This window comes from Polistes dominula, unplaced genomic scaffold (assembly GCF_049000335.1).
Source record: "Polistes dominula isolate Pdom_NZ unplaced genomic scaffold, Pdom_raw_medaka contig_15, whole genome shotgun sequence".
NCBI lineage: Eukaryota > Metazoa > Arthropoda > Insecta > Hymenoptera > Vespidae > Polistes > Polistes dominula.
Genome location: NW_028300915.1, coordinates 4,659,665 through 4,686,335, shown reverse-complemented (window position 1 = coordinate 4,686,335; position 26,671 = coordinate 4,659,665). Strand labels below are relative to the sequence as shown.

The 26,671-nt window shown below is 29.3% G+C and overlaps 5 protein-coding genes across 17 annotated transcripts in view; 3 read left to right on the top strand and 2 right to left on the bottom strand.

The window, feature by feature from the left end:
- The first annotated feature begins 529 nt into the window (after window positions 1-529).
- On the top strand, window positions 530-5,591 carry LOC107070124 (three prime repair exonuclease 2). Of its 2 annotated transcripts, none has more exons than XM_089170252.1 (3): window positions 530-823; window positions 882-1,048; window positions 5,459-5,591. In XM_089170252.1, exons 1-3 carry the CDS (start codon window positions 616-618, stop codon window positions 5,492-5,494), a joined length of 411 nt encoding a protein of 136 aa, XP_089026378.1. In that variant the 5' UTR covers window positions 530-615; the 3' UTR covers window positions 5,495-5,591. The 2 variants fall into 2 exon arrangements, with proteins under 2 accessions (XP_089026378.1, XP_015183516.2); XM_015328030.2 differs by lacking the exon at window positions 5,459-5,591 and adding an exon at window positions 1,452-2,181.
- Window positions 1,989-5,421, bottom strand: cGlr1 (cGAS-like receptor 1). 3 transcript variants are annotated; one of them, XM_015328010.2, is made up of 11 exons: window positions 4,719-5,421; window positions 4,506-4,658; window positions 4,280-4,402; window positions 4,001-4,168; window positions 3,587-3,672; window positions 3,275-3,422; window positions 3,064-3,201; window positions 2,843-2,977; window positions 2,605-2,727; window positions 2,277-2,463; window positions 1,989-2,150 (listed from the first exon to the last, which is right to left on the bottom strand). In XM_015328010.2, the coding sequence occupies exons 2-11, from the start codon at window positions 4,512-4,514 to the stop codon at window positions 2,059-2,061; spliced, it is 1,209 nt and encodes a 402-aa protein (XP_015183496.2). In that variant the 5' UTR covers window positions 4,515-4,658; window positions 4,719-5,421; the 3' UTR covers window positions 1,989-2,058. The 3 variants fall into 3 exon arrangements, with proteins under 3 accessions (XP_015183496.2, XP_015183488.2, XP_089026377.1); XM_015328002.2 differs by having other exon boundaries at window positions 2,825-2,977; window positions 4,719-5,416; XM_089170251.1 differs by lacking the exon at window positions 4,719-5,421 and having other exon boundaries at window positions 2,825-2,977; window positions 4,506-4,700.
- Window positions 5,592-5,620: 29 nt separating the features above from the next.
- On the top strand, window positions 5,621-10,018 carry RhoGAP68F (Rho GTPase activating protein at 68F). The gene is made up of 10 exons (XM_015327980.2): window positions 5,621-5,758; window positions 6,143-6,250; window positions 6,365-6,511; window positions 6,787-6,967; window positions 7,658-7,876; window positions 7,949-8,047; window positions 8,204-8,391; window positions 8,487-8,687; window positions 8,763-8,869; window positions 8,950-10,018. The coding sequence occupies exons 1-10, from the start codon at window positions 5,710-5,712 to the stop codon at window positions 9,121-9,123; spliced, it is 1,473 nt and encodes a 490-aa protein (XP_015183466.1). The 5' UTR covers window positions 5,621-5,709; the 3' UTR covers window positions 9,124-10,018.
- A 1,472-nt stretch (window positions 10,019-11,490) lies between these two features.
- Window positions 11,491-13,131, bottom strand: Rab21 (RAS oncogene family member Rab21). The gene is made up of 4 exons (XM_015327966.2): window positions 12,724-13,131; window positions 12,343-12,510; window positions 12,153-12,271; window positions 11,491-12,088 (listed from the first exon to the last, which is right to left on the bottom strand). Exons 1-4 carry the CDS (start codon window positions 12,862-12,864, stop codon window positions 11,848-11,850), a joined length of 669 nt encoding a protein of 222 aa, XP_015183452.1. The 5' UTR covers window positions 12,865-13,131; the 3' UTR covers window positions 11,491-11,847.
- A 1,175-nt stretch (window positions 13,132-14,306) lies between these two features.
- Mical (Molecule interacting with CasL) overlaps window positions 14,307-26,671 on the top strand; it is a 29,829-nt gene continuing 17,464 nt past the window's right edge. For 2 of the 10 annotated variants that reach the window (XM_089170247.1, XM_015327931.2), the window contains exons 1-2: window positions 14,313-14,848; window positions 26,254-26,601. In XM_089170247.1, the coding sequence (XP_089026373.1) occupies window positions 26,302-26,601 (300 nt within the window). In that variant the 5' untranslated portion in view covers window positions 14,313-14,848; window positions 26,254-26,301. Of the gene's footprint in view, window positions 14,849-17,111; window positions 17,133-20,559; window positions 22,662-23,059; window positions 23,139-24,951; window positions 25,292-25,600; window positions 25,672-26,253; window positions 26,602-26,671 lie in introns of those variants that run through there. The other 8 variants (XM_089170243.1, XM_089170242.1, XM_089170244.1 and 5 more) reach the window with 8 other exon arrangements.

The window sequence follows — 26,671 nt, the reverse complement described above, 5'->3', positions numbered from 1 at the left end:
CATCTATAGGTGTTAAGTCGAAGTTTCGTTAAACTATGTCCAGTCGATAACGATGTAATCTACTAGTAGTTATATTAATTTATATTATATATTAACAATTTGTTAAATATGTGTTTTGTATTCGTGCTATTTAACATGTGAGTACCACGCGCGTTACTTTGTTTAGTTTTATTGTTTTCAAGCATCGCTAACTGACTAAAAACTTTTAATTCAAGCCACGTCAATCGCCAATGACTGACGTATAACTGTTTTTTTAATACAAAGTAACACACGTGGCCCGACGAAGATTTCCGTATGAATTCGCATAACGCTTAACGTGTAATAGTTACAAATTAAACAAGATAAAATTTAGATAATAACTTTTTAAAAACTAATATAAAACTTTCCATTATCTTGATGTCTTTTTTATAATAAGACATAAAGTAATTGAATGAATCACTTTAATGGAAAATAACAATGACTAATGATAAATACGAGTTATACATCAAGAATATATATATATCAATGTAGATATAAATTTATTGTAAGTGCATGCGTGCAATGAACAAATTATAACTATTTTAACTGATATAAAAAAGAAATTATATTTAAAATCAAGTAATTTAACATTTTACAATGATAAAAACATTTATATTTTTTGACATTGAGACAACCGGTCTTATTCAAGGGAATGAATTTCCTAAAATAACAGAATTTTCATTTGTAGCTGTAACTCGAGATAATATATCTCTTGTTCAAAATGAAGTTCCAAGAGTTTTACAAACTCTTACTGTACCGATTAATCCTAATCGATTAATACCTCATAAAGTAGAAACTTTAACAGGTAAGTTCTATAAAAATCTTATTTAAAAACATAAAACTAACTTTATACTTTTGAATAGATTTAAATAACAAGTGTCTACAAAATGTATCTTTATTCGATCACAACATATATAATTTGATCACTAGTTTTCTTGATACATTAATGAAACCAATATGTTTTGTGGCACATAATGGAAAGGCATTTGATTACCCAATTTTGATGTCTGAATTGAAGTGCATTGATAAGGTATATATTTGTTTTTATCTTTCTACATTAGAAAAATAGTTGTATCTATAATTTTATGTTATATGTATGCATGGTGTTCTGTAATTGGTAGTAAAAGCGAGCAGAAAAAAAGAACCAATACAAGAAAAAGCGTAAAAATGTTCTTCAAAATATTCAAGAGTAAAATAGTAAAATTCGTCGAACTGAGACTAAATTAAGTGTTATTTGTACTTAATAAATTTTTCAACTTGTTTTTCTTTAAAACATAACCTTATATAGAAAAATTTTATTCTACATTTTCGACTTATTGTTAGTTTTTCGTGTAAGATAACCTCTACTCGTTTGTAACACTAGTTACAAAATACCCTGTATATATATATATATATTAAGAGAGATATTGAAATAGATTTTATTTTCATTTAAGTATTTAGCAGAAGACATTCTATGTGTAGACACGTTACATTTATTCAAAGATTACTTTACGAAAGGCAATCATAACCAAGAAGCCGATGTCTTAATATTGGACGAACATGGCAAAAATATTAATATAAATCAAAAACCATGTAATTTTAAATTAATAACAATATATGAACACTTGTTAAAAGAGCCAGTAACCAATAGTCATGATGCACAAAGTGATTGTATTAATATGTTAAAATGCGCTTCTTGTATCAAAGAATATTTTGTAGAATGGTGTGATAGTAATGCGGAACCATTATTGAAAGTGAAAAAAAATACTTAATTATTCTTGAAGTGATAATAAAATATATATTTATCTAGTATTAATTCAATAATTAAACTTTAAAATTATCAAATTTTAAAATATTTTTTGCTATCTTAATTACATTATGTACATATATATATATATATATATATATATATATATATATATATATATATATATGATATGTGTTTGTATATATTATAATAATATGTATATATAGAACATTTGTTTACTAAATTGTTATCAAATTGTATTTAGAGAAATTAAAATAGTTTAAAAACTTCGGAATTCACAGTAAATATGATCATTAAAAAATCGTGCATCTGCTCTCTGTTTGTTCAGGTTGCTCACATTCTTCAGAGTCTTTGAACTTTAATATCTGTAATTCCTTGGGATTTACTAAAAATATAAAAAATTAATTGAAATTTAACTTTAATTTAATTCATTTATCAAAAAAATTATTAATTATAATAATAAAGGAAACTAAAATAATATTATTTATAAATTTGGATATGTTTAGCTTACAGATATAAGAAGCAATGATATATTTATCATCTTCTATAGAATTATAAATTTTTTTAAGGATTCTATCCAATCGATTTTTAATATTTACTATTTCTTCATCACGGAGTTTACTTAATAGATTAAACTTGGAATCCCAGTAATAAGTTATGCGCTTATTTTGTAGAGACTTATGCAATTTGTGTAGCATCTAAAAATATAATTCTATTTCATATTTTTATTAAAGTTATGTTTAGTAAAAATAAGCTTGAAATAATTAATAAAATTAAATAATTAAATAATAATTAATTGCAAATTAATTATTTGAAAAAACGCGTAACTATATAAATACCTCCATAAATAAAATTGTACATGATTTTGTTTCTAAATTTTTATTAGATTGAACTTCATCTAATGCTAATGTTTCTATATAATAACTGGCAAGGTTTACCCAGTTTTGGGTATCTCTTAATTTCTGAAAATATAATATCAACTCATTAATATTCTCATATATCATATTTACATATATTATATTTATAAAATATAATTATATGTATATATAGTTCGAATACTTTTATAAGCTTTATCACTTGTTTAATATATCCGTTTTTAGATAAAATTTCTTTTTCTTGTTCATAAAAACATGTTCTCCAAGAGATCTGTGTTTTTCCATTAAATCCTTTATAATTATATAAAGGCTTAGGTACAGCAAACCAGTTTTGTTTCTGAAAATTTAAAATAATATTAACTACATTACAAATATAAAATGTAACTAATTGTTTATTAAACATTGTCAACATCATGTATATACTTGGTACGAATTTAAATGATCTATTCCTGGTGGACTTTTGGAAAATTCTAGCACTGGTACTAAATCAATGTCTATATTTTCATTATCAGAAAAAAGTATTGTAAATGTAAATGCCGGACCGGACTTTTTTATTGTTATCTGTAACATATAAAATATTTGTAGTTTAGTTAACTTTTCGGATATTTAAATTATTTAAAAACTATTTACATACTATATATTCATTGTCATTTAATTTTAATATATATTTATTTTCCCTTTTTGGTAAAGTTTGTATGGCTTTAATTAATATGCTTTCCATCCAGTTATGAAACTTTCCTTGGTGAAGATACATATTTTCATCAAGTAATTTCCTTAATGACCTAATAAAATAATAAAATAATTTACTTAAATAATTTTTTCTCATGAGCTATAATTTTATTACGAATTACTTTAATAACAAATATAAATAAAATATAATATTATACATAATATTACATAGAAAATTAAAAATGTCTAATTTATTTTATTTTATAACTTATCTTACCTATTTATTTGTGTATCATTAGTTAATTTATCTAATTCTAACCCAGAATGTATGTTAACAAAACCTGGATGATTACTTTTTTGTACCTAAGATTAGATTAAACATGTATATCTTAAAATTGGATATACATTTGTTGTTACTTTACTCTTTCATCTGATGAATATTCATCAAAACTCTTTGAAAAGTTAAATAACAACCATATAAAATAAAAACATTTATATAAATGAAATATTTAAAACATCTTTAAACACTTAAATGATACGAAGAATAAATAATAGACAAATTTATACAAATTTAAATGATTATTCTAAAGTAAACATATCCCATATATATCTACAACATAACAAAATATTAAAACAAAAAAAATTATTATTTTCAGAACAAATAATAATTATAAATTAAAAATTGTCTTACTTTTATAAGCTTATAGTCAATAGGTAATCTTATTATTATATCTATGTCAAATTCTATAGCTGCTCCAATTTTCGTACCCTTATAATAACTACCGCCGAATAATTTTCTTTGAAATACTTTTTTAAAGAAATCATCTTGTTTCATTTTTTCAAGTATTTCATCAATGATCTATATTAAAAATTATATATAAATATAAATAAAAAAATATATATATATATATATATATATATATATATATATATATATATATATATATTACGCTTATATGAAATAACATACCGGGTGTAAATGAGAATTAATCCTTTTAGTATCATTTTCTTTCAAAGACAAAAACTGTTTATTTATAGTATGAAATACTTTATCATTTTTAAAATATTTCTGCTTATTTGATGTATCAAGGAACTACATAAAAAGGAAACAAAAAAGAAGTATGTATTATACAGAAAATTTTATATAGTATATATTTATATATACTAATGTATACTAATAAATAGATAATACAAACCTCCATCATGATGATTACGATTATTAATATTACTTATTATTACTTATTAATATAAATAATTTTTGAAATGTTTTTTTATAGTGCAAATGTTACAGTAAAGAGTAGTAGTATTGCATTAATTTATTTTTTATTTTTTATATAAATGTAGATACACTGTAAAAGTAATATGTTATACACAGATCCAAATTCAAACAATGTCTGAACTTTACTTACGTAGTTTTATGTATATATATCATGTTGCACTGATAATCATTGCTACTTCTTCCAATAGGCTTGCCGATATGAGTAATAGGAATTGAATTTGATATGGTTTATAATGAAAACTTTTTAGATATATTATATTTTATAAAAATTTCAATTTATTGAATAAATACACTACATTGTTTAATGACAAGTTGTTACAAGTGGTATATATGTTATCAATTTCTTGATAATGTATAGATATTACAAATATCGTCGACATAAAATTGTTATCCATTTTATATACGTTAAGAAAAATTACTTTTATATGTACGTGTACATGACATAACTTTTTGCGCGAAATGTATTAAAGCAGTAGTTCTCAAACTTTTTGCATTCTCAAGGCTTTCTATGTTAAAATCTAATATCTAGTATTAAAAATAGAAATAAAATTATGAAAATTATATAATATTTCGAAACATTGTGGAAAGTCGCAGTTTCCCAATACACATTTTAAAAATCACTTCATTAAAGGAAAATTTGCAATATTATTTTTCATTGGATAACTTCAAAAATACGATATCCAATCGATGTAAGATCTTAACGGAAATGTTATCTTTAACAAGTATTTTTCCGATTAGCTAATATTTCAATTCTATATATCGTTTAACCGGCTCGTTATATGCGAATGTTTCTTGTTTATTTTTATTAAAATAGATTTGAAATGGTCCAGTGATGAAATGCAAATGTATATATAAAATTAACTATTACAGAGAGGGAGCGTCGATACTAAGCTAGGAACTAACTAACGGAATACAAATGAAAGCGTGACGGTGAGTACGTTGCAGTACATACGTTGCGTTTCAACAGCGCAAGAAGAATAATGTCGTTGGAAGGACAAAGCAATCTGTGTTTTTGAAAAAAAAATATAATAATAATAATAATACTAAAATAAAAAACTTAAACATACATTCTATAGCAAAGCTTTCCTTTTACGATATTAACGAATAAGTGATTGATAAAAATGGAAGCAAATTATCAAGCGACGCTAAGTCCAGCACGAACTTTGACAGGTAAATACAACTACTATTCTATTCGTAGATGTCAAAGCGAATGTCACTTTTTATAAATATCAGTTAGTAATCATTTTTGGAAAAAATTACAACTTTACATATATATATAACAAATTCGTATAATGATCAAATATTTTCTAGCTTGTATATATAATAAAAACAATAGTAATATAGTAATAGTATAGTAATTGTTAACAATATATACATAGTTTTTTTATTGTATGTATACAATGTATTTTAAATATTGAACTGTTTATCGAGTTTCATTGAAAATCGTTGTCATTGCCAGAATGTTTAATAAATAAATAGTATTATACTATTTTTCTAATAATTGATACTATTTTCAATTAAATTAATAATAATCCAAGATTATTTATGCAATAGGAATGAATAATGAAACCGAAGATCCATATCCAAGTTTATCCGATTATCATGATTACGAACCAAATTTGGAGTTTGATGACACAGAACTGCAGACATCTTCGAATAATGGTAATATATATATATATATATATATATGTATATATATATTTTATAAGCTAGTAGAATTCTTTCTAATTATCAATATTTATTATTAAATATATGTATAATTTAATACATTTTCAGCTGTGCAGCTTTTAGAAGCAAAGCTAGATTTGATTAACAGTGGGACAGTAGTGACAGGCATAGATTATTTGGAGAGTCCAGTAAGCGATGGAACAATTGAAGAAAATTTTGAAGAAGCTCTAGTAGATGCTCCAGTTATAGAATCTGGTGTGTGACCTTTTATCTACTGTTAGTAGCCACTAAATGTCATGGCATTTGGTGGAACATAGCAGGTGAATCATGAAGATTGCTGTATAGTTTGTTACTGCATGGTGTAATGATGGAGAAAGATACGCATTAATAACAAATTGGATTCAATTTTCTTGATTCTATATATTGTGCCTAAATGTGATTACTAAATTGCCTTAGAGTTTATGACAATTGCTACAAATAATTACATAGTTTCATATTTTTTTAAATAATGATTTGTTTTTAATGAGCAGCTGATGACTTAGCAGCACTAGAAGGTGAATTAGCCGATGAAGAAGATTACCTTGATATATCGAGGCATGGAATTGTAGAAGTTGTGGGAGATGACAGTGCTGGTCGTAAAATAATAGTAGTATCAGCCTGTAAATTGCCTCCTATTGGAAAAGAAGCTTTCAATCATGCCAAACTTCTTAGGTTAGTAGAAAAAGTTGAATATTTGTTATGGCATTGTAATATTAAATGGAGCAACGTAGTGCATCTTAAAGCTTTATATTTTTATTAATTAATATTACACATTTAAACCACATAATATTACTTATAGTGAAATAATTAAGTAAAATTCGCATAGCCATTGTAAGCGTTATTATTTAAAGGAATCTGCTTTAATTCATTTATTTCCATAATGGATTATATTTACACAAGAAGTCGCATCTGCCACACTTCCAAATTAATTAATTGCAAACTAAAATGCTGCTTTTAAACACTAAATTAAGACTAAATTACAGGTACAAGTACCTTTGCAACCATTTTTTAACCCTTGAACCGCGGATTTAACTGTACGGTATTTGTCAGAACACAACCGTGGATCGCGCTAGTTGGCATTGTTATTTCTTGTGAAAACACATGTCATCCAAAGTAAGTAAAGTTTTTATACTTCACGCATTTGTATTTTTATATCAATATTGTAAAATCAAGTTATATTATTGAACATTGAGACGTCGCTGTTTTATATCAATCAAGAGTATGCATTGATTAAAGGCCTTGCGGTTTAAGGGTTAAGCATACCTCTTCTCCTTTCCTGGTAGGAACTAAAGTACTAAGGCAGATTTGAAATTCCTATTTTATCATAAGAAAAAATCTTTTAATATATATTTTATTTTATAGGTATCTAATGCATACATTAGACAAATTTGTAGAACAAGATTATAGTCTTGTTTATTTCCATTATGGCCTAACTTCCAAAAATAAACCACCACTCTCTTGGTTATGGCAGGCGTATAAAGCTTTCGACAGGAAGTACAAAAAGAATCTCAAAGCACTCTACTTAGTACATCCAACTAATTTTATTAGAATTGTATGGCAGATCTTTAAACCAGCTATTAGGTAATCAAATTTGAAATATTCAATAATTTCTTATCTATACATTTAAATAACATTACATTTATTTTACTGTAGTGCAAAGTTTGGTCGTAAAATGATGTATGTTAATTATTTAGAAGAACTAGCACAGTACATTAATCTCGATCAACTCATTATACCTCCACAAGTATTACAGTAAGTATCATTATGTTTAATAGATAAAAAAATAAAAACTTTTTTCTTTTCTTTCTTCTCTCTCTTCTTAAACTTTTTTAACTAGTCTGAGTAGTTAATATTTTTTTGTAAGAATATCATTTAATGTATCTTAAGGTATTATTTCAATATTTTTAGACATAATGAACAACTTATAAGCAAAAATAAAAAAAGTTTACCAACTAGTCCACCTCAAAGTACAGTAGCTACACCAGTCGGTACAACACAATTTGGTGCAAGTTTAAGTTTTATTAAAGAAAATAATAATGGTGACCCGATACCACCAATAGTAAAACAATGTATTGAGTTTCTAAATTGTCCAGATGGTATGTTTATTATTATTATTTATTATCCAAGAATTCTTTCAGTATATATTATGAAAATGAATTCTTTATTCCTAAGAGAGTAAGTTTGTTCACAGCCCTAGAAACAGAAGGAATATTTAGAAGATCTGCTAATGTAGGAGTGATTAGAAAATTACAACATGACTGTAATCAAGGTTTGCAGGTAGACTTTAAAGGAGATCCTCATATAGCAGCAGTCCTTTTAAAAACATTTCTTCACGAATTAGATGAACCCCTTATGACGTATGAATTATATGATGAAATTACACAATTTCAAAGTAAGAAACATTAAATTCTTAGTATTAAGCAATCGTGTTATTCCATTATAAATACTAAAATTAGTTTATTTATAGCATTATCGAAAGATGAGAGACCACGTAGAGTAAAAATATTAGTACTCGAAAAACTTCCCGAAGATAATTATCATCTTCTAAAATATATAGTACAATTTTTATCAAAGGTAATATAGCAATTAATTATATGTATATATGATTATTTATTTTTATTTTTTATTATTATTTAATTGATATTTATTAACAGGTAATAGATAGAAGTGATTTAAATAAAATGACATCAAGTAATTTAGCAGTGGTATTTGGCCCAAATCTTGTTAGAGCACCTTCGTCACGTGGAATGTCTCTTTCTGCAATAGGACCTATTAATCAGTTCATAGATTTTCTATTCACATTTCAGGATAAAATATTCATCATCTAAATTGAAATTATAGGTGATAGCCAAAGGTCTGATAACCAAACCAAATTAGTAGCGATTGTGTAAATTTGCGCATGTATGTGAACTGCGTGCCTGTACATGCGTGTTTTTAGTGAGATTTAAAAGTATGGCTGTTCAATTTAATATTATTAAGCAAGATGATATTCAGAATACTTTGTACTACAATTCTATGAAATTTTTTTTAGAAATGTTAGCACAAGAAGTATAACACTTTTATATATTACTAAATTAATTTAAAACATATTAAAATCATTAATCTAGTTATATTAACAAAATAATACTATAATTATTACTACAATGATAATTAACATTTATTGATTCATTAAAATTTTATATCACAGATTTATATTTACAAACATGACATGATTATAAAACATAGGAAACTTCATAAATTATGAAGTATAATTAGCACAATAATCTCTTATCTATACTAGCAACACAATCTCCAAAGGAATAGATTTATCATTTACAATAAATTAATATCGTTTATATATAATGTTAAATTGTCAGTCAAGATAGTGTATATAATTATATGACTTCATTATCGTAAACCAAAGATTCAAGAAAATGTTAGGTATTATATATAAAATATAGGCATAATATTATCTACATTGTATAATATTATAACATTGTCTATATTTAAATTAAGTATAATATAATAAATATGCGTGTGTGATTTATGAAAGAGTAATACGTTTATAACGTACAGGATGCATTGATTATCTAATTTTAGGATATCATTTTTTGATTTGTAAAATCTAATTTCACAACTATAGTTAAATTATCTTATAATATGGTGCTTTTCATAAATCTAGTGTACAAGTCAGTTAATATATTCACTTTTCCGTTTCTTGTATATTTAATTTTTTTTCGTTTCTTTTTTTTTTAAAGGAATACTATATATATATTTATTTTTACAATTTTCTCTACAATCATAATAAGATCTAGATTTATAAAAAAGTTTACTTAGTTTTATAAAAATTATTAAACATTACATGTATTTATATATTCATCAATTTCTTCCTAATCAATGTCACAAAGTATAAATGATAAAGTAAATCTTTAATAATATCAAGCATCCTGTTATCATGATTGCATATGTACAAATTGAATAAATTAATCGTGTAAATTTTTTATCTTATTGCACAGTACTGATCTATAAGAAAATTTTAGGAATTCAATAGAAGGTATATACACAAAAAAAAGGAATGCTTATAAACGATCGTGAATTATTATGTTGTGTTTCTTATTGTAAATTTGATCATGTCATCAAATATTCTTTCGTGTAAAAGTATTATAATATTTTTCTAACAGTACAGAATTTCATTGATTTTCTTCTTATTGTATAAAAATGTACTAATTAGGATTTTTAAATATATCGTTGAGTACATTTCTTGCAACAATCCTGCCATGGGTCATTAGAAAGTATTTACATAAGAGCTGATCAATTGACACGTTCTCTTTTATTTAAAAGACTAATACAATATTTGTATAGAACTAATGCGATTACATTCCTTGTTATTGTATTTAGATCACTGATAGTGTAATCAAGCATAATTGTATAAACATAACATAGTTAGTTAATAACACTATTAATATTCAGCAATTTACTCTGTCATTCCTTGTGGCATTTTATGTATTATATAATCATTTGTATTATATATACACATAATATATAATACTAGTTTAAACATAAATACTTATGAAATATTTAATATTTACTAAAATGAAATTGTGTATTAACAAATATATCTTCATTATAAAGTTATTTATTGCTCAAATAAATAAAAACATGCACAATCCATGTATGTAACTGCAATTAAGCGGAACATTTAACCCTTATATAATTTTTTTTAAGTCCATGTTGTTGTCAATGCAAATGTTATATATCATTAAATAAATATAAATTCTAGCAAAAAAGTATTACATATAAATGTATATTATATACTTGGTTTATTTTCTTATATGTCCCTTTATTCATATTTGACTATATTTAAATATACATTGACTTATACGACATTAATTGATGTACATGATGATGAGAAATAATTATAATTAATCTTATTTTTTATATTATACTTGAGTGTTTAGTATTTTCTAATTTTAATGATAGGTCTATGTTATATATATTATTCTTTATTATTTTCAAATAAAATATACTAATAAGAAAAATTTACTCTGTTAATATACTGCAAAATTGTAAAATCTAGGATATTTTATGTGTCGTTTACAAATTAGTAATATATATATATTTATACTTATTAAAGTATAATAACATAGACGAACTACCATTTTTAGTAGTGTTATTATATAATTATGAAAAAAAAAGAATAAAATGATACCAACAGGCACTGTAATAAAAAATTTATGTAAATATAGCAATGTACATTTCATAATATTTTTAAAACATCAAATGCATAATGTATATTTGCATACATACCACAATATTACAACATTATATGAAACTTACAACATTTTATGACATTTGTGTATTTGTTCTTAGATTCGATCATTCAAGATTTGCACATTTTATATTTTGCACACAATATCTAGTTAAAAAGATACCATCTTTTAAAAGATAAATACAACAATGTTTGACATAATATGGCAAAAAGCTAATATTTTTTATATACATTATATATATATATATATATTATTTATAATTATTTTTGAAATTAAAGCTTTTCCAAAAATAAGAATATTAATTTATGAGTTTTGGGAAGAACTGCCACAACAAGAACTTTTTGTTGGCCGAGTTTCTTGAGCTTCATCTTCAACTACCACAACATTACGACGTGTACTGCTAGTCCTTTCCAAACAAGACTTTTGTTCTACTTCATCTGCATGTTCTATCATTCTACATGTCAAATCCAAGAACATTTGCTCAATGTTTTGATTTAATTTTGCAGATGTATGAAAATGCATGGCACCAACTTGCTGCGCATATCTAGCGAAAAAATATTCATTTTGTAAATCCATTTATTTCTCAAAACAATTTAAAAATTACTCACTTCTCTGCTTCTTCTATTGAAACATTTCGATCTTTTTCAAGGTCTATTTTATTGCCAGCAATTGCTAAAGAAATTTCACTGCCCAACATTTTCTTAAGTTCTTTCACCCAATTTTTAACCTAAATAAATAAAAATGATGTTACAGGGAAATTGATTGCAATAAAAATATTGAAAAAATTCTTATGCATACCTTTTGAAAAGTATCTTCATCTGTAATGTCGTAAACTAAAATAGCACCGTTAGACATTCTATAATAAATTGGTCCTAGTGCATGAAATTTTTCCTGCCCTGCGGTATCCCATATTGCTAAGTTGACTCTTTTGCCATTTATATTTAACTTCTTATTTAAAAAAGATGCCTTAATAAATTATAATAAAGTAAAAGATCCAATTAGTTGTATATTATAACAGTTGACACATGATATTAGAATATATTGTACAATATATATAAATATATATTTATTAATGTTTATAAAATATTGTTGTACAATTTACTTAGGTAAAAAAACAAGACAAATAATTAACTAATATTATAGAAATATCATGTTATATGCAACAGTTACATCACTTACTTGTACCGTAGTAATATGTTTGTCATTAAATTTGTCTTCGACGTATCGTAATGCTACTGATGTTTTTCCCACACATCCTTCACCAAGTAACACAACTTTGAAATTATATCCATTTCCAGTATTACTAATTGAACTGGCCATAGTTTCAAATAACTAATACCGTTAAAAGATGATATCACACGTACATATGTACCGAAGATCAATGTTGATTAACATTCACGTTGGACCTATCATATGTTAGTCATATTAATATAAGATTAATTTAATATGACAATTATTTCTTATATAGTTAGACACTTATTTCTTTATAACGTCAAAATGAAAGCATCAGCTGTTTTCACCTAATATACACATATACATATACATACCACTCTATAATTACATACAATCATACATAAACATATATGTACACATATAGTATACGTACTATACTACACATTGCAAATCTCATATATAGGGTGATTCATGAAAAAATGTCATAAATGCGGTATATGATTTCTGAAATAATTTTGAATGTTTATATAGAGATGGTCCGATTTTGAATATTTATACAACAATAGTTGTTAAATTCAACAAATAGCTAAGATTACATTACAATAATTTACATTTTGAGAAAGATAATCGGCAAACTTACAGTTTACACCTAAGAGGTGTACATATCTAGTGTTTTTGATCATTTTTAAAGGTACACAAGTTCATCGTGATTTTTCCGTTTATGGCATTTAAAATATGTTTGATTAATGCATCTCTTATTTTTACCTTTTTTGGTAAATTATATGGGTCCTTCATCCCGGTAGGTATCCACTCCTGTAGATAATAAATAATCTAGGGGGTTTGATCTGGGGACTTAGGTGACCAATTAATGGGCCCATACGAACGACATGAGATTTATATTATTGCATTTATTTACACTAAATTAATAAATATAGCGCTGTCATCGTTTAAAAATAGTTATATGATCAAAAATATTTTATAAATTTTGAAGTTACCTTTATTATAACTGCGTGACAAGTATGGCAATTACATATGTATGTGTCATGTGTTATAAAAGAGGAGGGAGAACAGACAAAACAAAGAATATAAACCTTGCATAAAGGATAAGATAAAACAGGTAAGATAAGTGAAATTTGTAAAATGATCACAAATATTGCGATTTTCTACAATCGTTCTCGTACATTCAATTTTGATCGTTTAATTTGTTAAGGTTCTGCCATTCGTTAGTGATTCTTTATATTGGATTAAACTGAATATATGTTACCTTCCAATATTTATCACTTTCATTATAAATCAAGTTTTTCATTCTAAATAATAAATCATGGTAGATATTGTATATATTATCCGTTATCATATACAATAAATAAATATCAATATATTGTTTGAAAAATAATATTCAATAATTCTTTAATTGATTTCTTACAATAAATGACATGACATATAATAATTAAAATTATACTGTCTATACTTCGTATTTTTATAAGTTATATACGAATTAAAATGATAAAAGTATAATTGAATTTGTTTTTTGTTTTTCAAAATTTGTATAAAGATTCAAAAAATTGTTAATCAAATTGAAAAGTGTTTTAAATTTTCGCGGGAATAAATAAATGAAAACTTATAGTAATTGTATTACGATTTTCAACGTATCCGACTTTTCAACCAATGAAAGACGTTGGAAAGCAACAATTAAGCAAGTCACCAATCGCGAGAGGTGATTTCTCTTGCTACGCAAGTCAAAATTGTGGGTGCTTTCTCTTTTTCCCCCACCATTAAACTAGACGACATTCGAAGTCGTGTCGTCGTAGTGTGGCGCAGCCGTGTGGTGGAAGGAGGCCACAGTTCGGAGAAACTGAGAGAAACCGCGGGATGTTAATGGTGGATGGACGGTGGAAGTTACCTCTTCGCTAGTCGTAAAAAAAGGTAGAGAACTAATGAACTGTCATGTGAGTGGTAGGAAAAGAAAGAAAGGATTTTGATTGCGGTATGTGATGAATGCTAACCCGGTTTACGCCACGAATGTATACACGCGTGTGTTTGACGTAATGAGAACGAGAAACGGCACGCGCGCTCTTGGTGTGGCCCTCGTATATTTAATTGGAAGTGCATGTTGCGGCCTTTCGTTTGACATGTACGTATTTATATGCATCTTTCGAACACTTTCTTTCTTTCCATTTTTTCTTTACTTTCTTGCTTCCTTCCGTTCTTCTATCGCATTTTTTTCTTTGTCATTTCTCACTTGGTTCTTTATTCTTTTATCTAGTTCTCTACATTTTTTTCTATTTATCTTTTTTCTTTCTATTTTTTTCCTTTCTCTTCTCGAACGTTTCTCCACACGTATATACAATCTGTTATCTAGCTTCTTTTTTATAGTGTTACTTGCTGCACGACGAATTATTGGCCCTACCCGTTTGTGCCTTACATATCGCAATTTATACTTCATTCATACCGTTGCATCGAATCTTCATCGAGATCTCGATAAAAACACTTTATATCGCGAATTATAAATATAGAGGAAACAAGCAGCTTTTCTATCGGTCGACACGATTTACGAGATCGCCGAGCCCCATCTTTCTCTGCGAAATATATTTGCATGTGAGCGCCTTAAAATCAGATTGGAGAAGAAAAGAAAAGGTTGTCAAAATCGACTCTGCCAAGATAGTAGTCATTTTTTTTTCTATATGCATGTATATAAATACATACTCTTGTTTTCCTGGATAGCATTACAAGGTTTGTTTACCTCTTGCTCGCTTTTCTATGGTCAAAACTGAATTCGTGATACACAAAGGTATCATCAGTGCGTCAATGTCACGGCCGATAACACATTGTGAATTCATTGGGGCCTGTCGTGAAAGAATGATGCGTTACGAAAATAAATTTTAAAGTCCACCAAATGGTGGTTATGGTTTGCGAATAATCGAACGGATGGTGTCGTTGACTCTAGTTCTTTACCATCGTATCACAAATGATCTTCATCCGTCGTCAGCTGACGAGATATTGTCAAGCATATCATTACGAGTTTAGCACGTTTTTCGTTCAGGTGCATGTATTATGCATCCTCGATGACAATTCAGTTTCAAATACTGCGGACCTGTATTTTTTTCAATAAATATATTTTATGTGTAGTCTATTGTAGGATAAGTTTCAATACTCGATGACTTTTTAAGGGTGTAAGATATTTTCAAACGCTTTGTTCATATCTTCTAACATAGTTGACAAAGGACGTTGTTTTTTGGAATATTATTAATAATCTTTAATATCTTTTTTCTTTTTTATCTAAATAGAAAGAAGAAATCGAAATCATTCAACCACGTATAGTTTTTATAATCTTCATTCTTAATAACCTAGATTTGGATAAGACGTGAAATGTGCAGTGGTTAAATTCGTGCTCAGTATTTCATGCGAACGCTTTCATATAATACCTGAAATGTAGAATCCTTTCATCTTCTCTTCACTGATTGTGAGATGGGAACACATCAAAAAGATATATAAATCTGGAACAGTGGTAAGAATTCTATATCGTATTCGTGTGGCATTTCTACTGTTCCATAACGAACAATATTATAATTAAATACAAATTTTTTCCTTTTTATTTTTCTATCTTATTTTAATAATACTCGCGATTTATACATAACATGTTGAAATAATTTAATAAGATCTAACATTTTTAATCTTTCCGTTTCACGCCTATTATTTGCCCGCTTGCTCTCATTTTTTTTTGTCTTCTTCTGTTGATGCACCACTCTCATGCATCCGTTTTAAACTCATTCCGTCTGTTAGAGGAAGCTGAATATGATGGTATTCGGGATGATAGCAATAATAATTGCAACGGCGACTAGGTATGTTATACGTCACACTTGTTCAAGCTCGTTCGTATGTGGTGCACCGCTTACGCTTAGCGCGAGTCGGACAAAGAAATAAAAGATCTAATTGCACCGACCGTTGACGCATTTTACCTTCGAGCATTCATCTCGCATCATTTCTTTTTGTCATTCGTTAACATTTTATATTTGTTTGATTATCTAATTCGAAATTAAGAGAATGTTCTTTTATATTAAGTATATATATTAATTAATATATGATATTCAATTTTTCACGAAATAAATTGGATATATGCATGAAAGCATTATCTTTCTTATTACAAGTTTCTGTTATGTATTACTACTTGATTTTATTGAACTCAAGTAGATGTAAATATTTTCGCATCCTTGCACTTCGCTCGTTGAGTATTAAAAGACGTTACATAGATATATACGTAATTTTGTACAAGCTTCGTTCGTCTCTTTATAAATCGATTGGGATTCTTGAGCGGAGGCAACGAATTTAGATACACGATTGAAATGCATACCGTGAATCGGCGGTAGCATCCGTGGCAAGTTAGTATTGATGCTACGAAGAGTCAGTCGACGTTTCGCGTGAGTAGATCTTTTTTCTTCGTCACGTTTATATTCTTCGTGATTTTTTTTATTTTTTCTTTATTTGTTTTTTTCTTTCTCTTTTTTTCTTTCTTTTTTATAAGAAAAAAGATCAAGATATACGTATTTCTCGTTCTTCTTAGTCTTATTATTATTACTATAATATTTCATGAATGTTTTCTCGGATGTCAAGATGTCCGCCCCTTTAAGATATTTATGGGGATGAATCCAATACAAAGAGGCTTTCTGTGATACATTAAATATATATAACAATTATATATATATAAATAAGCTATGCAGTAGGAAGATGACTATTGGAGTTAGATTAGAAATGATTAAATAAATAACTAGGATATTGTCGTATTGTTATATGAATTAGTCATAGAGTGTTGGCTTATATTTATTAGAAATAATATTACGTTTTATTATTTATTAATAATTAGTAATTTATTATTATTATTATTACTACTACATTTACCATCTAACAATTTTATAGGATATTTGTTTCCATCGTATATCATGATCTTTTCTTGTTTTTTTCAAAGCAAAGTTTATCTCGGAAAGAAATCGTTAGATAGAAAAAAGATTCATTACGTCACACTTAGGAAAATATTTAGTGAATCATGTTCCGCATTTAATCGATCGTAGTAAAATGTTAGGAGAGAGATTCTTCGCAATAACCACGTGTCACAAGGGAACGCTGGTTAAAGCATAGTTTAGAGTGCAGGAGGAGGCGAATAGATTTGTCTACTATTTTTACTCTTTCAATTGTCTCGTGTTTCTAATTGCTATTAGAGTCACCGATAGGGTTCGTTCCTTCTTTCGTTCTAACTTCCGTATTTGTCTTCTTACTGTTTGTCGCCATTTTCTTTTCGTATAACTGCGATACCTTTTAGAAATCGTTTGCAACTTCTCGTTTCTTTTTTATTGTCATTCTTCGTCAACTTTTAGTAAAAAATTTTCATTTTTGCATTTTCCAATTGTATCTACATCTATGTATTTATATACATAGATGTAAGCTTATACGTATTGTATAAAAAAGAAATTTGTACGCGTGATGAACGTTGTTTTATTATCGTTAAAAAGTGCTATTAAAGTAGATTTTTAAAATATCCATTAATGTTTTATTATTAAATGTGCAACAGGTTATTCTATTTTTGGATATACAATATATTTTTTTCTTTATATATAAATCAAAAGGTAACTAGAATTCTGCGCATTCTTGTAAAATTTTCGTTCAATTATCCAATTTGATTAATCACAACTTGGAACAATGAGCGATGTTAACGATCAAGTACAAGATCAGTACAAAGATCGTCGTTTAGATCTTTGAGAAATAAATAGTTAAAACGAATCTTCCGTTTCCAAGGACATTATTTTGCAGCTGCGACTAATTTTTTACATAGCGTTAATCCCATGTGCATTAGACATTATCACAATGGTCGTTTATATATCGCTGGAATCAGCATTACGATAATTCGACCTCCATTTATAATTCCCTGTGTTCACGTTCAAATGTGTGTAAAATCGCACGCAAGTCTTTCTATTTTCCACAATAACAATGAAATGTAATTTAGTTTCTAAGCCGTTTTCAAGGTTTTCTCTTTTCCTTTCTTTCAAGTAAAATTTATTTTATTAAATCGTAAATAAAAATTAGAATCCCTTCCCCAGGCATGATCGTTGTTAAAGATAACGAGAATACGTAGTATCAAAGATCGTTCATAAACTCGATCTTTCCTTTAAAGTAGATGGTTTTCGAAACGCGTCATCGGTGATCCCGCGTGTCTGACAATCCCACCTTCGGGTTTTAAACTGCGTGGGGTGGCGATATGCCTAATTTGAACGATGCAGCAGCAGTAACAACCTCCCACTTTCTATCGTTTGCGTTGCTAAGGAGATAGTTGGACTCATGGCAGACTCGAGAGAAATTTTGAATTCACCTTTTTTTTACATTTATCAAAATTTCAAAAAAAAAAAAGAAAGAAAAAAGATTATATCTACGTACAGCTCTCTTTATCTTTCTCTTTCTCTCTTTTTCTCTCTTTCTTTCTCTTTCTTCCTCTCTTTCTTTCTCTCTTTCTTTCTCTCTTTCTTTCTAACTCAATCTCGCAATACATCGAGCGTATTTTTAGCGTAGGTCTTCGCGTTAGGGCTATGACGAATCATTCCAAAGTTAGAACTGTCACACGTTGGTAACCGAAGAAATCGTCTTTAAGTATAATTTAAGGCCTTTCGAAGAATAATTAAAGTGATTTCTGTCCCCCTCTCTTTCTCTTTTCCTTTCTCTTGGTCAACTGTTTTGATTAAACTCATGATATTGCAGACGATAATGTCTCTATAAAGAAAACAAGAGTTAGCCAGGAGACATTTGATCTGGCGTTTGTGTAGCCACCATCATAGAATCTTTCTTTCTCTCTTTTGAGCTTTCCTTTTCATTAGGAATTCAAAAATAAAGAGATAAGATTTAACAAAGGACTCTTTATCTTTTTTCCTCTCTTTTTCTTTCTTCCTTGTGGACGATAAAACGCGTCTTGTTACTGTAAGATGATCCTTTGTTGTGGTACGTTTATCTCGATGCAATATACCTGTTAAAAGATACGATACATGAAACAGTTCTAAGTGATAAGTGTTATCACGGTTCCCATATTGTGCTCGAGCAGATGTTATCGTTCGCTATGAATCGGTCTGCCGATGATAGTATAGTCTGTCTTCTCTTCCGTCAGCATTATTCTTTGCCATGTCTTTCTCTTTCTCATGCTCCCACATATTTCCGATTATATGCAAATCGTTCCTTCTCTTCCTTCGTCGATACAACGTCCTATACAACACTCCTACGAATACGCCCGTAAGTTTCCACCATTATAACTTGTCCTACCTTCTTAGCAAATATGTCTTTAAATTTCCGATTGATGATTATTTCTCTTTTACTTTATTTTTACGATCTTTCTTTTGTTGTATTTATATTTTCTTCCTTATATTTCTTCTACCGTTTTCATTGCGCGTTAAGATTATGTTTTTTTTTTTATGCGAAATCGTGTAATATACAGTTTTTGCCTTCCTCTCTCTCTTTCTCTTTCTCTCTTTATATCTTTTTTACGCGTTGTAGTTTGATGTCGGATGCACAGCGTCTCGCTATGAACGAGAGAAGAGATCCATTTGTATTCGCCCCTCGTTCAAGTAAAAGAGAAGGGAACACCAATAGTGGCTGTCGACGATGCGAAGTACCTACAAAAATCAAGAAACTGTAATGCAGCAGGAAGGGCCAGCTATATATCATATAAAGGGTGCTGCCTGCTGCACCCTGCTTATCCTTTGCAGTGGGTGCAATGAATAACGACGATCAGAATAGGGTGTCTGCCTTCTTCTTACCAGCAGTGACATCTGGTTCGCGTCCTTTTTGATGTAGAATACTTTGCAAACGTGATCGCGAATACCTCGAGATAATTTAAAGATTCTTTCGTGAGCAAATTTCATATCATATTCTTCCTTAGAAGGTAAAATTTCAAAGATACATTGTGAGTGATAACGACAACGTATTTATTGCTAAGTTTTAATCAATTTTTTTTTTTTGGTAGCTAGTTTGTTATCGATAATGACGAATATATGTGTCTTGAGTAGGTGCTTGTTCGTTTAATCTTGATGAATAAAAGACGGAAAATAGCGTGAGAATTTGATTGGCTCACGACGTTTTACATTAATATTCGACCTTAATAATCGAAGCATTAAAGGCCGAGTTGAGAAAGACATGCATTTCATTTTTAATATAGCTCGTTAGTGCGTACTATATTCTCTTTTGATGTTCTCCATCCTTGATTTTCATTTAAAATATAGTCACTTTCGTAACTATGTTGGAACGATGTTCACCCTTCAAGTGCACGTATGCTCATACTTCATTTGCACCACGATCGTGCTGTTCTAATTGCGTCGGACGATTGCGATGCCTAACGAATATGTTAGGCGGAGAGATAAGAAACGGTGGATTGTCGTAATTACTCGGTGTCGCGACGAATAGAATTTCCTTAGTGCTCTACTTGAAACACTGTGTACGAGTAGTATCAGACAGAGAAGGAAGGCACTTAGAATACGTGCTTCTTTCATTCTTTTCACCGTGACTGGCTTGTCCGACACGATGGAACTTTGCCATCAAAGAACACCACTGGAATCCAATGAAAAAACTTTGCGGTGAATGTAACGAGCCGAGCTACGTCGGTAGTTTCATGCTTTTTTTATTATTATTATTTGATTTCTTCGTCAAATTGCGTCGATGGACTTAAAAAAGAAAGGAAATGGAAGACTCTGGTGTAGCTTTTAGAATCGTTTTTCTTACTATGAAAATAGCATGTATGTGTAGATTTCCCGGGAGTAAAGTCAAGGTCTGCTTGATAACGTCACATTGAGAAATGACAAAGAAAGATGAAGAGAGAGAGAAAGAGAGAGAAATAGAAATCTCTTTCTTATTTTTATGTATTTCCTTTATTATTATCATCTTTGCTCTTTTCAACCATTTTGATTGCAATCGGCATTGTGACTCGTGTAGATCTATTTTTTTCTCTTTCTCTTTTTTGCGTCATTGGATGAGTCAAAAGAATTTATTCCACTAACATTTATTCTGAAAATCTTAAAGAAAACTGAATCACTAGATGGTATGACAAACAAATGCAATTATACTCATTGATAAGAATCCTTTGTTTTTTTTGTTCTAGTTAGGAAAAGAGATATTCGAGTAAAAGCGATAAATTTTCATAAATAGAAATAATTATATTCGATAGATGAAAGATAGTAAACAAATATTTTGTGTACGATACATTATGTCGCATTAGTCGATCTTGTGTTACCATAAATAGGCAGAAAAGATAGTGAGAATAGATAAATGAACTCGTATCAGTTATCAAGTATCGAAGGATGCGCGTACCAGTTAATTTAATCAATCTTGCATCAGTGATTTCGCCTACGTCTTCATTCGTCATCTTTTCTTGGCAACGAAGTCGTCGATTTGTATGATATATAACTCACAATATTTCATTAGCGAAGAGAATATTTAATATCTTTATTTAAATACACTTTATGGTTTTTGTTAATACTGACTTCTATTTTTACATCGAACATTCTGTTTTCATCTTAAAACGCGTTAGGAGTTCTTGGACCTCCTTTTAATATTATTATTGAGTTGTATGAACGAGTCGAACGACTACTTCCTCGCGCAAAATCTAAAAATATATACATCTTACATTAGTTTAAGAAATAGGAGATGTAGTTTTTATCTACGCCGTGAAAATACTATTTCTCATCTTACAATTTTGATAATTGTGAAAACCTGTTCGTCGATTGATGATAAATAACGATACATTTCTTATTAAAATGCAAACACTGGAATGAAGTGAATGACGTAGGTATTATCGACTTAATTAAGCAGACTTAATTAATGATTTAACTTTTTTCAAGGTACTTAAATCGAAACAGTAGGAGGGGTACGCTTCATTTTCGTCCCGCATTTGAATTGATAGTACCCGAAGCCTGACTACACGTCCGGTGGGAGTTTATTTCGCCTTTTTCTTCCTTCTTTTTTTCGGTCGTAACGAACCGTAATGAAAATCTCTTTTACAGTCTAATCTGTTAGAAAATTTGAACAGAGATGGAGTCATGTTAGACGATCGAGTTGTTTGGAGGATAATCAACTTTTTGAAAAATTACGCTCACAGAGTACTTCAAAATTTGTAAAGTTACTGTTTTAAGTGGTTGCAAAATTTTGCACTACACTCTTTGATCTTTATATCGCATAAGTTGACTTTCTTTGACGGTAGGAAAAAAAGAAAAAGAAAGAAAAAGAAGGAAGGAAAGAAAGAAAGAGAAGGAAGGAAAGAAAGAAAGAGAAGGAAGGAAAGAAAGAAAGAGAGAGTGAGAGCTGGCATATTTTCTTTTACATGCAGCAGGAACCTTTATGAACTCAACGGCGGCTGTGCATACGCTCATTAACGATATTAACGGAAGACGACTAGCAGACAACGCGTAGGTTGAAGACCTTTGCATCCTCCCTCTTTCTCTTCTCATAGCTTGCATACACAACAACGAAGCACGTTCAACAACACACTACTTAGGTGCATTCTCCGACGTGGACCTGCACATTCTCGTTGCCGAGCACGTGAGCGCGTGTTCACTCGATCAAACGCGCTTTGCTATTCTTATCACATTGATTTTACTCGGTGCCCGCATTGTAACAGTTTCAACCACGAACTTTTTCATTCGCCCACGAAAAGCTTTTATCGTCTAACGTGAAAAATGTGAGAAAAGGGCTAATTTTAATCGTAAATTCTGACCTACATGTATAAAGAAATCTATTTACTTTTACCTCTTTCGATCCAAAATAAAAGTTTCACACGATCGAGGTATGTATATACGTAAGTACTTACTTACGTACCGTAACTTGAATGTTAATAAATTCACGATTTACCCTTATGTTAGTTAAATCTTCCGTGAAAGTGGTAACACAAAGATGGTGGCACACGTATAGGGTTAAAGAAAATCGGTGGAAAATGTAGATTTGTCGGAAAGCCAATTCTCTTTCTTTGTTCGTTGAGAAAGAATCCGCAAGCGAGCGTGTCCATCTCAGCCAACGTTTTCATTCTTTTTTCTTTCTTTTTTTTCTTTTTTATCTTCCCTCTCAACGCCCACGATCGTTATAAAATTGGTCGCCAAGAACCGACCGCCCTAGTTCTCTCCTCGTGGAATTGCATCTCGACCGTTCATTCGCCCATCTCCTCGACCACCGTATTTATAGAGACATACAACGGCTAAGCTACCCTCTTCGGAGATCGTATTTTCTATGATCGCCTTTATTTCAGATAAAACAGATAAGTTCTCGCTTCTCTCTCTCACTCGCGACGCTTCAGAACCGAAGGGTTTGAACGAGCAAACGGGAAACATACAAGTATACAAAGTAAAGAGGGTTTCTTTCCCTTGGGATCGGCGTTTTTCTTGTCTTACTATCATTAATAGATAAGTTTTGTTTGATATAAAACTCACTCATTATATATATATATTTACATCATCTGCTTGTACCGATATCGATCTATTATCGATAACGTTCGATTTAATAGAAATTACCTTAAATGGAAGTAGATAAAACATGTTGTTATTACTTCTATAACATCATCGAACATAAACTTCTTTTCTACAGGTAGATACTATTTTACGAGAGCCAGATCCATTCTACTACGTTCATTAATACGAATCAAAGCTCGATTACTACTGCGATACTATTACGTTAACTACAGGACCAAAATAACATTTAACGAAAGGGCACTACAACGACACGTTGATTGCTCAATTTTCATTCGTTTGGTATAGCTTCTAATAGATAACCCAGTGAACTGATTACCCACTTCAAATAATTCTCAGTTACGTTTAGTATATTTAGTATTCGGGACGATTGTTTCGTGAACATAGCAGATAAATAATAAAAACTTACAGTAAATTCAATGTCAATGGACTTCAAACGATTGTTGTTACTAATAAGATTTATATCTAATCGGAATTAAATCTATTGGTTATATTTTCAAGAGAACATTCATCGGATATAAGTTTACAATGAAAGACAACAATTTACGTCCATGTAGATATGCATATCAAAGTGATGCTAATGTTTTTTAACATGACCTAATATAGAGCAATACTGTGTATAATAAGTACATTTTTAATATATATATATTAATTTATTTATGTAAGCTTTTATCGCTAATACGAGTTGATAAAAAGACATTGAAAAAGAAAAAACGCGATCAAGTCAATGATTCAAGATTAAAGTGATTGTCTTTAAGACATTATCAGAGATCGTGACATTTGCTTAGAATGATCGTCGTAGTATGGTTGCCGAGAAATAGAAGTCAGAATTTATTTACTAGTACCTACTTGAGTCTCACAACACTCGTGACTGTTCTATCTTAGGTAATGAAAAATCAATAGGCCCTAGTATTTCATAGTTTCGTGTGCGTTAGTCGCAGTCACGTGTGCCTTCTTCGTGTTTCGTAACTTTATTCGGAATGCAGAAGCATGGAGAGTGCTTCCTCTTACTTCCTTTAACATAAAAATCAAGCAGAGGAAAAAAAGAAAAGAGAAGAAATAAGATCGATGGTTATGATGCGATCGTGGAATAGTTGTTACGGGTTTGTATTATACACGATATCGCGATTAAAACTAATTAAAGCTCGAATGTTTAATGCATGCTTTTGCTTGTTTTAACAGATTTCACAATTCGCTTGGCTGTTTATAATCCTTATAAATATTACTCCTAGTTTTTATTTTATTCGATTCTTTCTATCAAACACGGAAGTCGTTTCGGCGTGTTACGAATATAGAATATATTAACGTTCAGCAGTGTGTTAATAAACATTTGCACTCTCCTTTTGTATATAACATCATATTTTACATACATTCTATATACTTACATTTCTATGCTATTCACATGCTAAAAGGAGGAGACCAAAGCAAAACTTGAATCTAGGTTGCTGATCCCGTATTTTCTGATTATCCTCGTTACGTGCTGGTAAATCATAAAATAATTCTAAATTTATTGGTCGTTTTTGATATTATAGAAAATTATTGGGACTCGTAACGGTAGCAAATGCAATATTATTACGTTAGGGTTGTACAGTGTGGTACGAATAATTGCATTCTTTGCGGTTTTATGCGCATTAGAATACATAGAATTTTCTAGAAGAGATCAGTGATTTGCATACGAAATAAGAGAAGACTTTGTTATACTTTAACGATAAATAACTATTTTTTTCATTTCTACGCATTGTATTTATCATCTTTATCTTATAATCGTTATCGTTTTATCATATATTTACCGTATTCTATTACTTATGTATTATATTATTTATATTCGATTTCAAAAAGTCTTGGAATATTTCTTTAACTGACTGTATGTAATTCTCATGCGGTTACAATGTATACGGAATACGTATGTGAATAACAACTTGGTAACATACATTCTGTTTTACGGATAGCATTTTGCCAAGCCGATCGTATAGCTAGTTCTTCCCACTTATTCTTCTCAATTTCACGCGATCGGATCTCTTAGAAGGTGGAAGTTACATAACCGCGAACGTTCGCTTAACCATAGGTAATGATACATCGACTACGTTATCGGTAAGAGTCCAGGTGTAACACAATGGATCAGCAACAACAGCAATTGGGTAAGAAACATCAAGCAACAGCGAATTCACCGGAGGCGGCTATAGCTGGCGATGTCTTCGATCAATTCTGCAATGCCACTACCCTAAAATCTATACTCGGCCATTATCGAAATCTTTGCGAGTTGCTCAAGATCAAGCCGAATACGATAAGTCAATTTTATCCGAAATTGAAATCGAAACTGCGATCGTGGAAGGCGCAAGCCTTGTGGAAGAAATTCGATCAAAGGGCCAATCACAAGTGCTACAATCGCGGAAAGGCATGTCCCAATACGAGGGTAAGTTCAAATCTTTTCTAACATCAGATATAGATTATATTTGTTCTCTTCAAAGGGAAATGATTAAATA